General features: G+C 34.9%; 1 protein-coding gene across 1 annotated transcript; it reads right to left on the bottom strand.

Moving 5' to 3' along the window:
* Positions 1 to 9,645: 9,645 nt before the first annotated feature.
* LOC119086013 lies at positions 9,646 to 10,673 on the bottom strand. The gene is made up of 2 exons (XM_037196591.1): positions 10,345 to 10,673; positions 9,646 to 10,255 (listed from the first exon to the last, which is right to left on the bottom strand). Exons 1-2 carry the CDS (start codon positions 10,357 to 10,359, stop codon positions 9,869 to 9,871), a joined length of 402 nt encoding a protein of 133 aa, XP_037052486.1. The 5' UTR covers positions 10,360 to 10,673; the 3' UTR covers positions 9,646 to 9,868.
* Positions 10,674 to 16,167: the final 5,494 nt, after the last annotated feature.

Raw genomic sequence — 16,167 nt, 5'->3', positions numbered from 1 at the left:
TCATTTATTAAGCTCTAATAGGCCGTTTGAAATGCCATCCACAATAAGAAATGCCATCCACATCACAAAAATCTCATACAAATGAATGAATGAACGAAACATTTAACGAAACTTAAGTGTGAAAGTACCGTATCTTGAAGATGATCTATACACTGAGATGATGTTTTCCGTGTCTTTTCTAAAATTCCTAGCCGGATTGGATTCGGAATATGGAGCTCAAGCACCTTTCGTTTCGCATAGTTATGCTCAACTTTTAATATTGAAACATTGTCGGTGTCTGGTACATGACCAGTTTCATAAAAATGGTGCACCAAAGCTGTTGAAAGCCAATGCTTCAATGTCGAGGCTAACAGAAAGATTATTCAATGCATTTCGATGACCCATTACTACTTCATTTTCTGTGAATTCAACAACACAATTGTATATTTACTGTGATGGGACGTAATTACGTAATTCTAGACGCTCAATGCATACATCGACCAAAATAGCAATTATCATTCGAACAACATATCAAACCTAAATCGATACACACAAGCATTAAAATCCAATGAGATTCTTCGGTGTAAGTCTAAATTATAGCAATTAGCAAAACATCCTGCAGAACATGGTTCTCTATTCAAAAGCATTTGAAAATACCAGTGGATCTGGATATGTAGATGTTGCATTTCAAAACTGGAAAATAGAAATGCAATCGAAGTAATTGGTCCATCGGTACCTATATACGTTCTTTGGGCTATTTGTACACTGTGTTTCAATGCGGTATCAGACGAGTATCAATCTTCAATACGTGTTTGGTTCTTCTGTCGAAGATGAAAGCTCTGTTTGTAGGTACTTATCGAGAACAAATATTGGTCATATTCAATATGTGAATGTTTTGTAGTATTGCGAACGGACTGATACAAGTTGTCTTCGATTTTATTCAATTTCGTTTGATCACGGCAGAGTAACAGTACTTTTACTCTGCCGTGGTTTGATGCATCAGCAGGAAACATAAAGTGCGTATCATCTTAAGTGAACCAAGGATTTGGTCTGGAGGCAGATTCGTAAATATTAATTGATTTTGATTACAAAAAGCATGTTTATATCGTACAAGGGTTAACGGTTAAGGCTGTCAGCCGAATATTTGTCTAAGTCGAGAGTCTAAATCAAAGCATCTATGAATCGTCCATTCTTCACCTCAATACAAAGAAATCAGATTATACTAGCGCATAATAATCTCTTTTTGTAACTAGCATTGTAAGCGCAGAGTAGTTTACATGACTAGGGATAAATTAAATTTTCATATGTGCGGTGTGATTAAACCTATTTTCTACACTCAAAAGACAAAAAAAAAGATGTTTTTCATGCTTCGGGGACGATTGATTTATTTTAGGCAGTTTCGAGAGTTGCAGCTCGAACGAAGTGAAACATACATAAATAAATATAGTTGACACCTTCGTATGATGACAGTTCGGTGCCGCGTCATTCACAATAATTGACAAAATGACACATTTTGTATAAGAAAAACGTCACTTTGCGGGTTTTTTTAGACATTTTCTCAACTGAACTGTCACATTTTCTTTTGTTTTAAAAAATGACATAACATAATGATATTTTTGTTTGGTGAATAAAACAGTTAATCACATCTCGCACATAATGAAGAACGTTGTGTTAACCTCTGGAAGAATACAGTAAATTCGAACTAAATTCGATTGGTGGCACTCGCACCGCTCTAGTCGCAAAACTTCCATCTTGTTAGAATTTCATATTTTCTTCCCCTGGTAAACAAATAACTATTTGTTCAACGTGTGATGGTAGATGTGAACTCGTTAGGGAACATCTGGGGCTCAAAAACAAGTCGTATGTTCTTCACTTAACAATAATCTAATAATATCACGCTAATAGCCATCCACGACCCGATGAGTTACGATAAAGCTCTGGGGCTCTGGTTGTATTGGTTAAACCGACTCACTTCAAGCAAAAGTGAGCATAATAGACAGATGTCAATAAGAGTACTATTTTGTAAAATGGATTTTGCAGTTGTGTAACACACTGTCAAGTTTCAGTACCCTATTAAGAGCATAGAGGTAGACTACCTAGAGGAATTATGACCGAAATTCATTAAAAAATTATATCACACAATAAGAGTACCACTCATGTTGGTTAAATAGATCAAAATTAGTTGATACATCATTGATTTTCAATATTGATATTTGCTGTGTATTATTCCCTTGACTGAAAGTCATGGGTCTTACGGATGATAAACACCCTAAAATGTTTGTCACACAATGATCACTATTATGATTGAAAATGCATGAATGTATGACCAAAAACCTTAAATACAGAAAATGTTTGTCACACTTTGATGATTCGTTGATAACACGATAACTTGAGTAATTTTCAACGGATTTTCAAAAACTTTTTTTTAATCGACGGGGAATTAAATTCCTCAGGTTAAGTTCGAAGATGGGCTATTACAGTCGGGTGTTCTTAGAGATATTCCCAAAAGAATTTTTGTCTCGTCCCTTGATTCCACGATAACTCGAGTAGTTTTCGACGGATTTCCAAAAACTTTTTTTTATTTGACGGGGAATTAAATTCCTCAGGTTACGTTCGAAGATGGGTTATAACGGACGGGTGATCTTAGAGATATTCTCAAGAGAATTTTTGTCTGGTCGCTTGATTCCACGATAACTCGAGTAGTTTTCGACGAATTTCCAAAAACTTTTTTTTAATCGACGGGGAATTAAATTGCTGAGGCTAAGTTTGAAGATGGGTCGTAACGGGCTGGTGATCTTACAGATATTCCCAAAAGAATTTTTGTCTCGTTCCTTAATAACACGATAACTTGACGTAATCCTCAACGGATTTCCAAAAACTTTTTTTTAATCGACAGGGAATAAAATTACGAAGGCTACGTTCGAAGATGGGTCGTAACGGGCTGGTGATCTTAGAGATATTCCCAAAAGAATTTTTGTCTCGTTCCTAGATAACACGATAGCTTGACGTAATCCTCAACGGATTTCAAAAACTTTTTTTATTCGACGGGGAATTCCATTCCCGATGATAAGTTCAAAGTTGGGCTATGACGGTCGGGGGATCTCAGAGATATTCCTAAAAGAATTTTTGTATCGTCCCGTGACATTATCGTGTTATTAGTTGAGTAATTCTTAATGGTCCACAAAAGACAATTATCCCACTAAGAAAGACATTTTTGGGTTAAGCTCGTTAATGGAATATACTGGAGTAATATTCTAGGATTCGTTCCAAAATTTTGTGTGTGTAATATCTTTATATCGATGATAAGAAAAAAATTAAAGTTTGGACGAGTGTGAACTTTGCGGCCAGAGCGAAGCGAGGGCCGTAATCACACGAGTTTCATTTTTATTCAATATGTAAGCAAGAAATTCGCCTCTTTCCAGGGTCTGTATCTCGTGCTGCCTTTTTGATGGTATCTTTTCATCAGAATCCTTTTTTCAAAACACACGACCACGAATGTATTAGCTTTCAACAGAAAGTAGATTTGGTTGTAGTCACTTGACCAGTTCTGAAAAAAGTGACCAGTGTACCGAAATTTTCATAAACTGCTCAGTTTTCTCAGGGTTGGTCAAACTGCTACAACCAAATCTATTTTATGTTGAAAGCTAACACATTCGTGGTCGTTATTGCGGTCGTACATACTTGAAAAATGATAATTTTAAAATCACCCAAATGTATACTTTTCAGCAAATCATCGATGCCTCTTAAGTACTGAAAATACGTATGAGCCAGTATATGATCAAGTGCTGGAATTTCTCATATACGTGTTTTGTATCGAAAGTAGGGTACGCATACCCTGGTATACGTTTATATACTTATAGAGTGATTTTTTTTTGCTCGGATTACAAAAATCTTCTTGAGAAAAGTAGTCAGTCAGTCAAGGGATCTGACCCATCCAAAAGATGGGGCCTAGTCTAAAAAAAAATCCCTGATTTCGTTTGTACATTACAGCAGTACGGAAACTTTAAAACAGCCTGATGCTCTGTCGCTGTCTTTCTCTATTTCGCCCTATTAAATTGATAAGCAGCAATTATATCCAAATAAAGGAAAGAAAACGAATAGAAAATGACCAATTTCCGTTTGCGGAAAAAAAACTCAATGGAGGAATTTAAGTCGATATGATTTATAAATGATAATAAACGTGAGCGGTTAAAAGAGGGAGAGAGAAAAAGAAAAATTTCCTTTAAAATATGCAAAGCGAAAAATACCGACCATATTAAGTCTTATGCTACAAGATTAAACAAATGACTTATGGGGGGATGTTATTTTTTATTTCTTGTTAAACATTTTTTTGTCGTAAAATGTTGTCGTGATGCAAAAAAAAGAAGTTCCAGATGACTGAAATGGATAAATTAAACAAAGAATTAAGCACAATGTTATGTCGTTAGAAATGCTATTATGCTGCGAAAGTTGCTATGATTTCTTTTTGTCGGTTGATAACGTTTCGTAGAAATAATTACATTAAATTACATTATAATAAGTAAAGCAAAGAAAACCATCCAAATGTAAAATGCACTGCAGCCGCAACGTTTGAAATGCCATTCACGTTAGATGAGTCTCATTCAAATGAATAAATGAATGAATGAAACATTTAACGATACTTAAGTGACGTTACGTCTGCAAGTACCGTATCTTGAAGATGATCTATTCAGACTTCGAAAAATGAAACATTAAAAGCCAAATATTGACATTCAGCACTGTCTACCCCAAAAATGGATTTTTTGACGTAAAATGTGAACTTAATTTTAAGGGTCATTGGTATGATATTACATTGGTAGCAGATTATGTTTCAAAATTGAGGAAATACGAGGAAATTGAAAAGATGATAAAACGAAACGAGTTACGCCTGTTAACACTTCTGTAGGATTCTATTCCGATTGTGAGAATTACAATCACAGTTTAGTTTTGACTGCAAGGCTGGGACGTAGCGAAATTTAGGTAGTGAATCTTGTACTCATATGCGTCGTTTCCATCAAATTGTGAGATGGTCAGGCGGTGTTGAGGAATCTCGCGCCGCGTCATTCAAAATAATTCACAAATTGACATCTTCCTTATACAAAATGTGTCAAAATGATAATTATTGTGAATGACGCGGCGTGAGATTCCTAGCAACCGGTCAGGCATTGTCACCATCCTCTTCCATTTCCTTTTATAACCGGTAATATCTCTAATTATAACGTATACTGTAAACTGGATTTTAGTCCTTTCTCGTCTGAACGTATCATTGAAGGACCTTCAAAATAACCTCTCGTAAGAATGTGTGAGAATTGTGGTAATAATGCCATTTTAAAGTTTCGGAGTCTTCACGCCATCAGTGATTACGTACGTACAGCATGCTACGTAAATGGGCATTTCGAACGCACGTAATTTCGTGATACACGTGTTGGGCAGAACAAAGGCTTTCGAATTTTTTAGACTATTTCTTCGTCTCTACTGTAAAAAAATGAAAATTTTTATTCGATTACTTCGGTACAAGTGGAAAATTTGTCAGGAAAATATTGGCATTATACATTAGAGAGATAACACCATACTTGGGAGTCGTCGTAAACCTTGCAACCTATAAGTGCTCAATCCAATACAACTGCTAAAAGTTTACTATGTGTAGAATGAGCACCAGCTGAATATCACCAGCTGGTGTACAAACAAAAACACTTTGTTTTGTAAACAATTCAAAGCCACCTAAACACAGTGCATTTCTACGTTAACGTCATCTATGTGCGCACATAACACGTATGAATGAAGTAGAGAATTGTTAAGAATGTGTTTTGATTGTTTATCATACAATAAGTGTGTGTTAGAGGATCCAGCTGGTGCTTTTCAGCTAGTGCTCATTCTGCACATAGGAAACTTTTAACAATTGTAGTAATATCAAGAGGGAATCGACTTAAAAATCAAAATTTTTACTTAGACTTGAAAAATTTCCGCAATCTCTCTATTCTTCTTCAATGCATTGTTTTGTCCAAAATAATTACGAAAAATGGTCATACTGCACAAAATTATAATTCAATCGAACAGTTTACTGTTTTTTGAACGCTAAACACGATGTGGTAAATATTTGAATTCGATTTAAATCAAATTTAACTCATACGACGACATGCCAACTGAATTGTTGTTTATTTGGCTTCTACAAAATATTAAACTAAAACCAATACAAGTCGACTTTATTTTGTGTCAAATTTGAGAGTGCAAGTCAGTTGAAATACATTTTCTGCTAATAGATGTGCAAAGATAACCGTCAATATAATTGATTCAATTGTTTTTAACCTGTCACATACGGCTTCTATTATCGATAACGACGACAAAAATAATGACAAGCTCTGGGCAGTATAGTCCTTTATAGATCTCTTCAGTTGACGAAACTAATGACAATATACCTAGTTCCCTTTGACTATTTTGTGTGCTAACTAAATTACAGCCAACCTCACAAAAGCGGAATATTCTTTTAATTCTGAGAAATTCAACATAAAATTTATCATTTTTCGGATTTCATTGTGCTCAACATTTCTTGGTTACTTTAAATTGTTTAATTAACTTTTTAGTAAGAATTTTCAGTTTATTCGTTTTTCCAACAAAGAAACAAAGAATTCAAATATTACACCGTTTCGTGAAGTTTGCTGTTAGTTAGTTAGCACACAAAATTTGGCATGCAATGGCACTGCCAGTTGTCAAAATTTTGATCTAAAATATATGTTAAAAAAATTGAAGTACAAGATTTTAAATCAACCACTTAAAAATAGTTTGATAGATGGAAGTAATAGACCCCATAATAATACTGGTCATATACTTGCCGTCAGGCTAAATTAATAAGTGCAATATGTTCAAACGCCACGTATTATACATTATTGGTGACGTAATATCGATCCTTTGGTGCATTTATTTCGGTATTATCCTGATTGTAAGAATTACAAAAATATTTTGATAATAGATCATTGTCAATGTCATTTGAGATGTCAAATTTCATTTTCCTAACCTCAAAGCTCGAGTTGATGCTTTTGCAGAGATTGTCATATTATAACCGCCAGGTAAGTAAACTTAGAGAACTTTTCGCCTGTAATGGATTTATTTCTGTAATTTCCGTATTATGTTACCTTTCAAGTCTTAGGGGATCATCGGCTGAAAACAGATGAGCTAAGTTTGAGTTCTTTTGTATTGCCAGATGTACGCTGAAACTAATGAAGCGAAAGTAAAATGTAGAAGAAAAACGTGGGATAACACTGATTTTGAGCTAGTAGCACAACGCTACACCACAGATAAATGATAAATTGGTACGCCTGTGGAGAGTGCGAGATAGAAGGAACATGTGAATGACAGTTGGCTCCTTTGAGAGAGTGATATATACGACACAGTCAAAAATTCGTGGGACAAAAAAAACTCTGTTGGTAACACTGAAATTGAACTAGTAAAAGGTCAAAATTGTATGAACAGAACTGCAGCGTTGCGCTGTAGCGCTTCACCGTCTCATACAATTTTACATCTTACGAGCCTATTTCAGTGTGTCAAACACACAAGAAACCAGCCCACGGTTTTCTTCGACGTGGCGTATGTATCTCTAATTCATATATGATTCTCTCCCATAAGTACCAACTGTCATTCACATGTTCCTTCTATCTATCCACTTATCATTTCTCTGCTACACCTTCGTCTCACACAATTTTGAAGCAGAACTTAGACATTCTTATCCAATTATTAGATCAATGCTCCAAGAATATTATTATTTTACACACGAGTAACTCTAGCGAATCATAATTGAATGTCAACTTTTATTTCATCACTAAACTTCTGTAGGTTTAGGCTCATGGGCCTGACTATTCGCACGCGCGTGTTTGACTATTCGCCTCATTGGGTTTGACTATTCGCACGCATCCACATTTAATCTCAAATCAAAACGATTCCATTTTGTCGTTATAGCATTATTTATTGGCTGAAAACTTCAATTTAATATGTCTTTAGTGTAAATTCATTCAAAATACATATAAAAATATTTTGAGATCAGAATTAACACGAAATATCCAAAACTTACGTTGCATTAAAGATGGATTTTTTTTTAATTAATTCAATATAAGTAAAGTAAAAATATCGAAAGGGGTCACAATAAAAATTCCTAGGGAATTTTTCCTTTTAACGACTTAATGTAACGACAAAGCGTTTCGTTCGATCTTTGGGAATTTTTACATCGAGAAAATGTAAACGCGTCTGTTGATACTAACTAATTTAGCCTCCTACGAAATTTAACACAAGTTGGTATGTATACATTATTTTTCATATTGGCACATTCATTGTTCCACTTTGGAACAAACCATTTTTTGGTAGAATAAACCGAAAAACGTTTTGGAACATTTGAATTTACAATTATTTTTATGGGAACATTTTAATGCTGACAATATCGAAATGGCTTAAAGTTCAGTATTAAAAAAAAAAATCATTAAAATCGGACAAAGTTCTATAAAGTCCATTTTGCATTGGCTTGGCATTATCAATATGATTATCTGGACGATTGTTTTGGGTGGTGACTGAAGAATCTTTTTAATGCTCAAGTTTAGTTTTAATCGCACACTTTTTATCACTCCTTTTGAGCCATTAATGGTAAATAATAATTCTGTTCTGAACAAATTTTGAACACATGACATGACACTAAAACCAATTGCTCATGAAGCAACAACTCTAACCATCACGTAATTTTCCGTACATATGGTTAAATGTATGGCGAATGTAGTTCTGTGTTTTCAAACAACCTTGTATCTAACACGTTGCGAAACCTCTTTTCGCAACTTGTTGCATGAATTACTGTTTCGACACTTGTCTGTGTATAAATGAAGACATTCTGACATTTCCGTTTGTTGATCTATCAGTTTTACGAGTACTGGCTATTCGCACGCGAAATCGAGCGCCCATGAAAAATACGAATATGATTTTCGCGCGAAAATCATATTCGTATTTTTCATGGGCGCTCGATCTCGCGTGCGAATAGCTAGTACTCGTAGGTTTAGCTATTCGCACGCGCGTGCGAATAGTTAAATCCAATGTGAAATGGCTATTCGCACGCGCGTTCGAATAGTCTTCTACAGTGTGGAATGGCTATTCGCACGCGCGTGCGAATAGTCAATTACAATAAGTAATGGCTATTCGCACGCGCGTGCGAATAGCATCAGCCTTGGATTAAAGGGTCCAATAGGTTCTAAATAAAAATTGCGAAAACGAAAACGAGTAATCAATCCGACAATTTGAACATTTGGCTCATAAAATATGCGTACAAAGAAATATTTTAATCGCTTCGCTTGCAATATACTGGACAAGATATTACGATGAGTAAAACCAGGCAGGAGCGCTTGATTTGACTAGGGACCTGAATTATCTAGTAGCCTCAGTGTTCATTCGAGTTCATATTATTACAGTGTATTAGGTTGTCTACTACTTGACAAATGAACCGATCCTGCCTGGTTTACTTTATGCTGCTGTGGCTTAACATTCTTGCTTTTCTGTTCAACATAATTTTTCAAAAGATGGATATCCTTGATGGGCACCAATTTGTTGAGTCTTAAGACGGTAAGAGTGCATTACGAACACTACGAATACAAAGTAGACAAAATTTAAAGATTTGTGTCTTTCGTCGTTAAAACGCACTTTCCATTTCGTTAGCTTCACATTTTATTCACTTTTTTTTACAAAAAAAAAATAGGCACAAAAATCACAATTTAATGAGAACTGTTAATCAAAATTAACAGCTTCATTCCAGGCATATCATCAGGCATTTTATAGCATCATCAAAATGTTCCAGTAAAAAAAAACAACAGCAACAACACAACAGCAAATAACACAAACCAGACATGCATATATATGCAATGCAAGCATGTTAAAACTGTTTTAATTTAAACGAACGTATTTCGTTCCCGTTAAATAGGCCGTTTGCTCTGGCAATTATTGTAAAAACAGGATAAGCACCTGGAGCGATATGCAATGGCAAACCGTGTCCATTATCCAATCCCAGTTGAAATTGTCGCTGATACTTTGTTTGCTTTGGATTCCGTTGGATTTGTACGATTTTGATTATGGGACTCGTTGGTCCATCATATCGTTCGCGTTGCATGCTATTGTTTATGTTTTTATTGTATCTACCATCGCGTCGTGTGGGCAGCATACGTGCACCAGTCGATGGTCGAATCGAAATGATTTGTATGGGGGAATTTTCGTGACTTTGATAACTGGCCATTGTAGATGCAATCACCGTCACAGCAAATATCTGCAATTTTGTTTTTGTTTCAATCAACATGGTTGTAATTTAGCTCGAGAATTTTCCTATTTGGTTTGTATAGATATTGCTGTGCTTACCAATTTAATAAACATTTTTGTCGTTGTACGAATATCAGATCGTTCAATTTCTATCTACGGCCTTTTTCTGATTTATTAACACTCTAACCAGATAACCAAATTTAAAGTGGTCGCACAGATCAATCAGTTAAATATTTGTCTTATTCTAATAATCGGTAGTCACGAAATGATCACCTTGTTTAGATGACTGAGAATTCAAACCAATATTTCACGTTACTATACATCGATCGCAGGTATACATTATTGTCTTAGCCAATAGCCATGGTCAGTTTATTTTCTCAATCGAAAATCGCGTGTACAATATCACAATACCACTTTAGATACAGCTTTAACTACTAGGTCCCACCTGTTGGGCGGGTCGGGTCCCTTGACTGATAATTTTTCCAAAATAATTAACCAATTATATTACACTATTATAAATATCTTAATTTATTTTAACTGATTTTTTCATCTCATATCAGATTAATCGTCTACAACGTGACAAAGAAGCGCATCCGACAAAGACACAATGAAATTCTATTGTGTTTTAAAGCCTTTTTCAGTGATCATATTTTCATTGAAAGAACGTTCGTGCCTATTTTTCAAATATACGTTGGCTCTCATCGCAATTTTACGAGTGTAAAAATCTTACCAAATCAAAATGACATTTGACACCGCCAAAATTAACTGCTTTATTTTTTTCTATTACTCTGCTTGATACTTTGCCGCAAACTGCTCGCTCGTCCGAGCTGTCTAATATTGCAATACGATACCGCAACTCGTGTGAATTACGACCCTCGCTTCGCTCGGGCCGCAAACTTCACACTCGTCAGAGTTGTCTAATATTAGGTTTGCTCTAATCGCAAACTTCTCGCTTGTCCGAGCTGTCTAATATTGCAATACGATACCGAAACTCGTGTGAATTACGACCCTCGCTTCGCTCGGGCCGCAAACTTCACACTCGTCAGTTGTCTAATATTAGGTTTGGTCTAATCGCAAACTTCTCGCAAGGCCGAGCTGTCTAATATTGCAACATGCCGACATGGCCCATCTTTGAATTCCATTCCTCGTCGATTAAAACAAATTTTATTAAAATCGGTTAAGAATGACTCAAGTCATCTCAAGTCGTGACAAATAGATTACAAACAATTACGTTTCTCATAACATTTCATAAAATGTCACAACACATTAAATTATCAATATTAATTTTCAATTAACATGTATTATCAATTATCAACAGAGTAAAATCCTGTTTTTCTGGAATAGTTTCCAGAACCATATCGCGACATGGCCCATCTTTGAAATTAACCTCAGGAATCCCATTCCTCGTCGATTAAAAAAAAATCATAAAAATCGGTTATGAATTAATCAAGTTATCGTGATTACAAAAAAATAGGTTACAAACAATTACGTTTTCCTTCACATTTCATACATTGTTAGGTTACAAACATTTTATGGTATTTTCTGGCGTAAGACCCTTGACTTTCAGCCAAGGGAGCAATATTATTATTACCAATTATCAGTTATTACAGTTACATTTTATATAATAATATCACCACAACACATTAAATTATCAAAATATCAATTATCAGCACTGTATTATCAATTACAATTATCAACAATTAAAATTATCAATAAAATCATGTTTTTCTGGAATAGTTTCCAGAACCTTATCCCGACATGGCTCATCTTCGAACTTAACCTCAGGAATTTCATTCCTCGTCGATTTAAAAAAAAATCATCAAAATCGGTTAAGAATTACTCAAGTTATCGTCGTGACAAAAAAAAAATATTTCAAACATTTAAAGTTTTGATAATTTTTCATACACTGTATGGTTACTAACATTTTAGGGTATTTTCTGGCATAAGACCCTTGACTTTCAGTCAAGGGAATAATGATTTACAAGACGACGAAACATTATATTGTTTGTCGATTATAGAGTTACTCTCTCATCTGTAAGTGTTTGATTATAATGTCCATGTAAAGTCGAATCTTAGACATTAGTGAATTATGACCATAATAATACAATTGAGTAATTTATTCAAGAAGCGTCTCGTTTATTCCGATATTGATCAACAAAAACGTGAACAATTTGCGCACTTTCTTGCAAATTGTTTTGTCATATACGCGGTTGGTCGACAATATTTTATCTTTTCCATCCTTTGTTCTAACAATAAGAGTTTAGTGAGTCTGTAAAGATTCGTTGCTATTAAAAGCTCAGGATGCACGGGACACACCACATTCGATGATAATATCATGCCTGCACGTTAGTAAGCAGGCGTGACGCAAGTCCACACTACGAAAAATTAAAATAAAATTTTTTAGTGACTAAGGGACATATATACAGCAGCTTTTTGACTTTTTCCCCTTGGCTACCACGACTCTTAAAGTATGATAATCGTATTCTGGGCGTCAATACGAGTTCAACGAGCTATCGCACGTCTCATAAGGTTTAAAATTGGCCGAGATATTGCATTTCAAAGTCTAGATTTTTCTATGGGAAAGGTCAGATTTGACCCATTCTGAAATGATGAATTTTACCAACCTTTGCTTGCTTGCTTGTGGAATCTATCTCGAGAACGGCGCCTACGATTTTGCTGAAATTTTGGGAGTAGTTTCTGGGCATGATTCTAAGACTTTTTGCAAAAAAAAAATTTGGGTCGACATGATCTCGTTTAGGAGCTATAGGGCTTTCGGAAGTTCCCATACAAGCCTCATATATTTACATGTAAAATGAAGTTTTATGTGTGTGTGTGTAAGTATTTGTATGTGTTTCTCGATATGTTATGATATGAAGGCTGTTTTGAGATGAAATTGGAATGTTTTTTACTTTCAGTTTTGCAGTAGAATATGGCCGTTCGTGCGAAAACTGGAAAAATTTGGGCACTATCAGTTTTTAGATTTATCTCAGGAACTATGGCAGATGGAGGGTTGGTTTCTTCGGCAAAGTCTTAGATTTTCTAGAGTAGAATAGGACAGTATGTACAAAAAGTGGAAAAAATTGGTCACTATCAGTCTTTAGACTTATCTCGGGAACTGTGGCAGATGGAAGGTTGGTTTCTTCGGCAAAGTCTAAGAGTTTTGAGAGTAGAATAGGGCAGTATGTACAAAAACTGGAAAAATTTGTTCACTATCAGTTCTTAGATTTATCTCAGGAACTATGGCAGATGGAACGTTCGTTTCTTCGGCAAAGTCTAAGAGTTTTGAGAGGGCATTATGTACAAAAACTGGAAAAATTTGGGCACTATCAGTTTTTAGATTTATCTCAGGAACTATGGCAGATAAAACGGTCACGGTGAGCTTAAAAAAAAAATTATTCGACCTCTCGTGGACATGGGATATTTTTATGGGAATGTGCTAAGGGCCTCCCAGGATAACGAAATGACTATTCCCAAAATATATCAATGGGAAAATTTTTAATTATATCGATTTTTCGTTTTTTTTGGGACCTGCGTACGGTGCGTTCGTTTATTCGGCAAAGTCTCAGAGTTTTGGGAGTAGAATATGGCCCTATGTGCAAAAACTGGAAAAATTTGGTCACTATCAGTTTTTGGATTTATCTCGGGACGTTTTCTGGTTTTCTGCCATGTACGTACTTCCGGAATAATGTATAATTCGTTTCAATAATTCGTTGAGCTTAAATTGAGGCTTTCAACTATTGGAGTTGAAATGAATAGCAAACTTCTCGAAATAATTTTGAAATGGAATTTGATGAATTTAATTCTTCAACACATTTTAGAGGTGGTCAGCCCGTCGTTAAGCACTAAAGATAGACGTAATTCATAATTTCTTTGAATCGTTTTCCTAATGACCAACTGCAGGATATATAAAGGGCATTGCATGTAATTCCACCGTTCAATGCCTCAAACCCGACCCATACATATAATAGGCTCTAGAAACCAATTGAATTGATCAAATAACTCAATTAGAATGAATGGTATAACAGCGCCGCATTAAAATCATCACTATTGATAATGAATTTCCACGAAATATAATTTGCAATATAATCGGCACTGGAGGTAAATTCGAACAATCTCATCATATGGAAATGATTAAAAAGTTTGCTCAGTGACCTTGTTAATTAATTTGAAAATTGGTGTTTTGCTGCTGTTTATTTTGCTAGATTATGAATATTTCAAATCCATTTTATGCTAATTTTGAGTAAATACAAAAAAAACGATACCGCAACTCGTGTGAATTACGACCCTCGCTTCGCTCGGGCCGCAAACTTCACACTCGTCAGAGTTGTCTAATATTAGGTTTGCTCTAATCGCAAACTTCTCGCTTGTCCGAGCTGTCTAATATTGCAATACGATACCGAAACTCGTGTGAATTACGACCCTCGCTTCGCTCGGGCCGCAAACTTCACACTCGTCAGTTGTCTAATATTAGGTTTGGTCTAATCGCAAACTTCTCGCAAGGCCGAGCTGTCTAATATTGCAATATGATACCGCAACTCGTGTGAATTACGACCCTCGCTTCGCTCGGGCCGTAAGCTTCACACTCGTCGAAGTTGCCTAATGTTAGAATTGCTTGACTGTTCTGCTTGACTGTTTTGTAATACTATATACTCACTGTATAGATATATGCTGCTTGTTAATTATCAAATATAAAAATCAACTATCAATTATCAAATACCAATAATCCAATATCAATGATATTGTTCATTTATTACATTGCATTTCTATTTTTTGGGGTAACTTCCGAAGCGTTGATCACACATAGCTTATCGTCGAACTTAAACTTCCAAATGTCAGATGTATAATTTTAGGAACCAAAATTTTTCACTATTTTCTGCCAGTCAAGGGAATAAGACATTAAATTATCAATTGTCAACAGAGTAAAATCCTGTTTTTCTGGAATAGTTTCCAGATACTTAGGCCCACATGACCTATCTTCCAACTATCTTTGTGTGGTTACAAACATTTCAGTGAAGGGAATTATCAATTACCAATAATTATCAATTATCAATTATAAGCAGCGTAAAATGAATTTTTCTGGAATAGCTTTCAGATCCTTAGGCCCGACATGGCCCATCTTTGAATTCCATTCCTCGTCGATTAAAACAAATTTTATTAAAATCGGTTAAGAATGACTCAAGTCATCTCAAGTCGTGACAAATAGATTACAAACAATTACGTTTCTCATAACATTTCATAAAATGTCACAACACATTAAATTATCAATATTAATTTTCAATTAACATGTATTATCAATTATCAACAGAGTAAAATCCTGTTTTTCTGGAATAGTTTCCAGAACCATATCGCGACATGGCCCATCTTTGAAATTAACCTCAGGAATCCCATTCCTCGTCGATTAAAAAAAAATCATAAAAATCGGTTATGAATTAATCAAGTTATCGTGATTACAAAAAAATAGGTTACAAACAATTACGTTTTCCTTCACATTTCATACATTGTTAGGTTACAAACATTTTATGGTATTTTCTGGCGTAAGACCCTTGACTTTCAGCCAAGGGAGCAATATTATTATTACCAATTATCAGTTATTACAGTTACATTTTATATAATAATATCACCACAACACATTAAATTATCAAAATATCAATTATCAGCACTGTATTATCAATTACAATTATCAACAATTAAAATTATCAATAAAATCATGTTTTTCTGGAATAGTTTCCAGAACCTTATCCCGACATGGCTCATCTTCGAACTTAACCTCAGGAATTTCATTCCTCGTCGATTTAAAAAAAAATCATCAAAATCGGTTAAGAATTACTCAAGTTATCGTCGTGACAAAAAAAAAATATTTCAAACATTTAAAGTTTTGATAATTTTTCATACACTGTATGGTTACTAACATTTTAGGGTATT

Source organism: Bradysia coprophila, chromosome II (assembly GCF_014529535.1).
Source record: "Bradysia coprophila strain Holo2 chromosome II, BU_Bcop_v1, whole genome shotgun sequence".
NCBI classification, from domain to species: domain Eukaryota; kingdom Metazoa; phylum Arthropoda; class Insecta; order Diptera; family Sciaridae; genus Bradysia; species Bradysia coprophila.
The sequence above is the reverse complement of the archived record's forward strand: the minus strand, read 5'-3'. Positions and strand labels throughout refer to the sequence as shown.